The sequence below is a fragment of the Aplysia californica genome, unplaced genomic scaffold (genome assembly GCF_000002075.1).
Source record: "Aplysia californica isolate F4 #8 unplaced genomic scaffold, AplCal3.0 scaffold00070, whole genome shotgun sequence".
In the NCBI taxonomy this organism is placed as follows: Eukaryota; Metazoa; Mollusca; class Gastropoda; order Aplysiida; family Aplysiidae; genus Aplysia; species Aplysia californica.
Window position 1 is genome coordinate 377651 of NW_004797340.1, and position 2083 is coordinate 379733.

At 42.0% G+C, this 2083-nt stretch overlaps 1 protein-coding gene across 1 annotated transcript in view; it reads right to left on the bottom strand.

The window, feature by feature from the left end:
• Positions 1-213, bottom strand: part of LOC106011198 — a gene marked incomplete at its 5' end in the record, with an annotated part of 4025 nt that extends 3812 nt beyond the window's left edge. The window contains one exon of the mRNA XM_035968614.1: positions 81-213. Coding sequence (XP_035824507.1) covers positions 81-213 — 133 coding nt within the window. The remainder of the gene's footprint in view (positions 1-80) is intronic.
• Between the last annotated feature and the right edge of the window lie 1870 nt (positions 214-2083).

Genomic DNA, 2083 nt, shown 5'->3' on the forward strand with positions numbered 1-2083 from the left:
GTGTGTGTGTGTGTGTGTGTGTGTGTGTGTGTGTGTGTGTGTGTGTGTGTGTGTGTGTGTGTGTGTGTGTGTTTGCTTACCTTTAGACATGACGTGAGAGTTCCTGTGGTAGGGCAGCGGGAACAGATGGACCTTCAGTTGTACGTTCTCTGGACCAAAGTGGTCTGCCACCTCCAGTAGGACCGGGTACGCCTGGTGGTGGGTGGAGGTGTTTTAGTTTAGTTTTAGTGAGTGTTTTACGGCACTTGCAACACTATAAGGTCATATGTGAGGCAGCGTTGTGAAGTCTGGCGGTTGTCAAAATAATGAAAATGTCAAGAAACTAGCATTTTTCTGCAGTTTTGGGAATTTCTATCAAATGTTTGTTTTTTGGCTGAACGCCTTTTAAAACATATTTGTTGTGGATTTTACTAAAAGAAAAAGAAACATTCAGTTTCCAAAAACCCTCAAGCTTTAGTAATCACCAAACTTTGACGGGCATTATCTTGTTAGTTTTATTTCTTAAACCAGGCGACCCCTTGTTGAAGGTGTAGTTGTAGTTGTAGGTGTAGTTGTAGGTGTAGGTGCTGTAATAATAATAATAACTGACATTTCTATAGCGCTCAACCCCGATCAAAGTACACAGGCTCTGAGCGATTTGCAATACTGCACAACATACAACAGTAACATAAAACGTTGTGTTCTGACTGTTCACTACAAATATTTGTCTTATTAATTTTTAAAACAAAGCATTCCAGATCTTGGGGCCTTGGTATTCAAATGCCCTTTCACCCATTGTTTTATGTTTCATAGATGGCAAAATCGTCTCAGATGAAGGCTCAAGACCAGAAAGTCTCTCCAGAATCGCGCAAACAACAGCTGCGCTGTCAAAACTGAAGCCTATTTGGAGGGACAGAAACATCACGCACAACTAAAAAAATTAGACTAATGCGCTCACTGGTCATCTCAATATTTTTATACACCTGCGAGTCGTGGACACTAACAGTAGAATTAGAGAAACAGATTCAGACCACAGAGATGAGATGTTACCGCAGACTCCTTGACATCTCGTACAAAGACCACGTTTCAAATGCTGACCACAGTGAAGAGACGAAAACTAAAATGGTATGGGCATGTCACAAGATCCACAGAACTTGCCAAAACCTTAGACTGCGAGTTGGAATATACACTCTTAATTTTTACTTTACTTTTACTTTTTCATCCTCTGTTGCCGTTAAGCGTCGATGGGAGATGCAGTTTTCTATGGTCAGCTACGCAGCTCTTTCAGTTGTGATGTTATGTTTTCTTAGGGTTTCCTTGACACCCTCGATCCACCTTTTGCGTGGCCTTCCTCTTCCTTGGTGTTGTAGGCTCTCGAGGCTGGCTGGTCAGGTGACATGCGTAACAGGTGGCCAAACCATTTTATCCTCTGTCTTTTTATGTAACGCAGGTAGGACTCAGTGCCGATAGCTGCTCTAACTTCTTCATTTCTCTGCCTGTCTTGTCTTGTGACGTTACGGGTTTTGTGGAGACATTCCATTTCGCAGACGGTGATTTTGCTTTCGTGGGTTTTGCTTAAGGTCCAGGTCTGGCACTGATAACATAATGTTGGTATGAATATTGAGGTGATAAGCTGTCTTTTTGAGTCCTGGGAGATGTTTGGATGGGATAGAAGGGGTGCGAGTTGGTAGGTGACAGCGTTGGCTTTTTGAGTTTGCATTTCTATTTCTCTGTCTATGGTCCCGTTTTCAGAAAAGGTGCAGCCAAGATATTTAAACTCCTTCACGTGTTTCAGTTTTTTACTATTGACATTGATGTTCAGGGGACTATGGTTTCGGCTCACTTTCATAACTTCTGTTTTTGATGTGCTTATTTTCATGTTGAATTTTTCACAGGTGCTGTTTAGTTCGGTAGTGTGATTTTGGAGGCTTTGTTGGCCATGATGAATAAGACATTGGTCGTCTGCGAACAGAAATTCATTTAGGCTTTCTTGGATTTGGTTTGCGTCTTGCGTTATTGTGTCCATATATATTATAAACAGGAGGGGAGATAGAACGCATCCCTGTCGTACTCCAGATCTTACTTTGAACCAGTCTGTATTGCC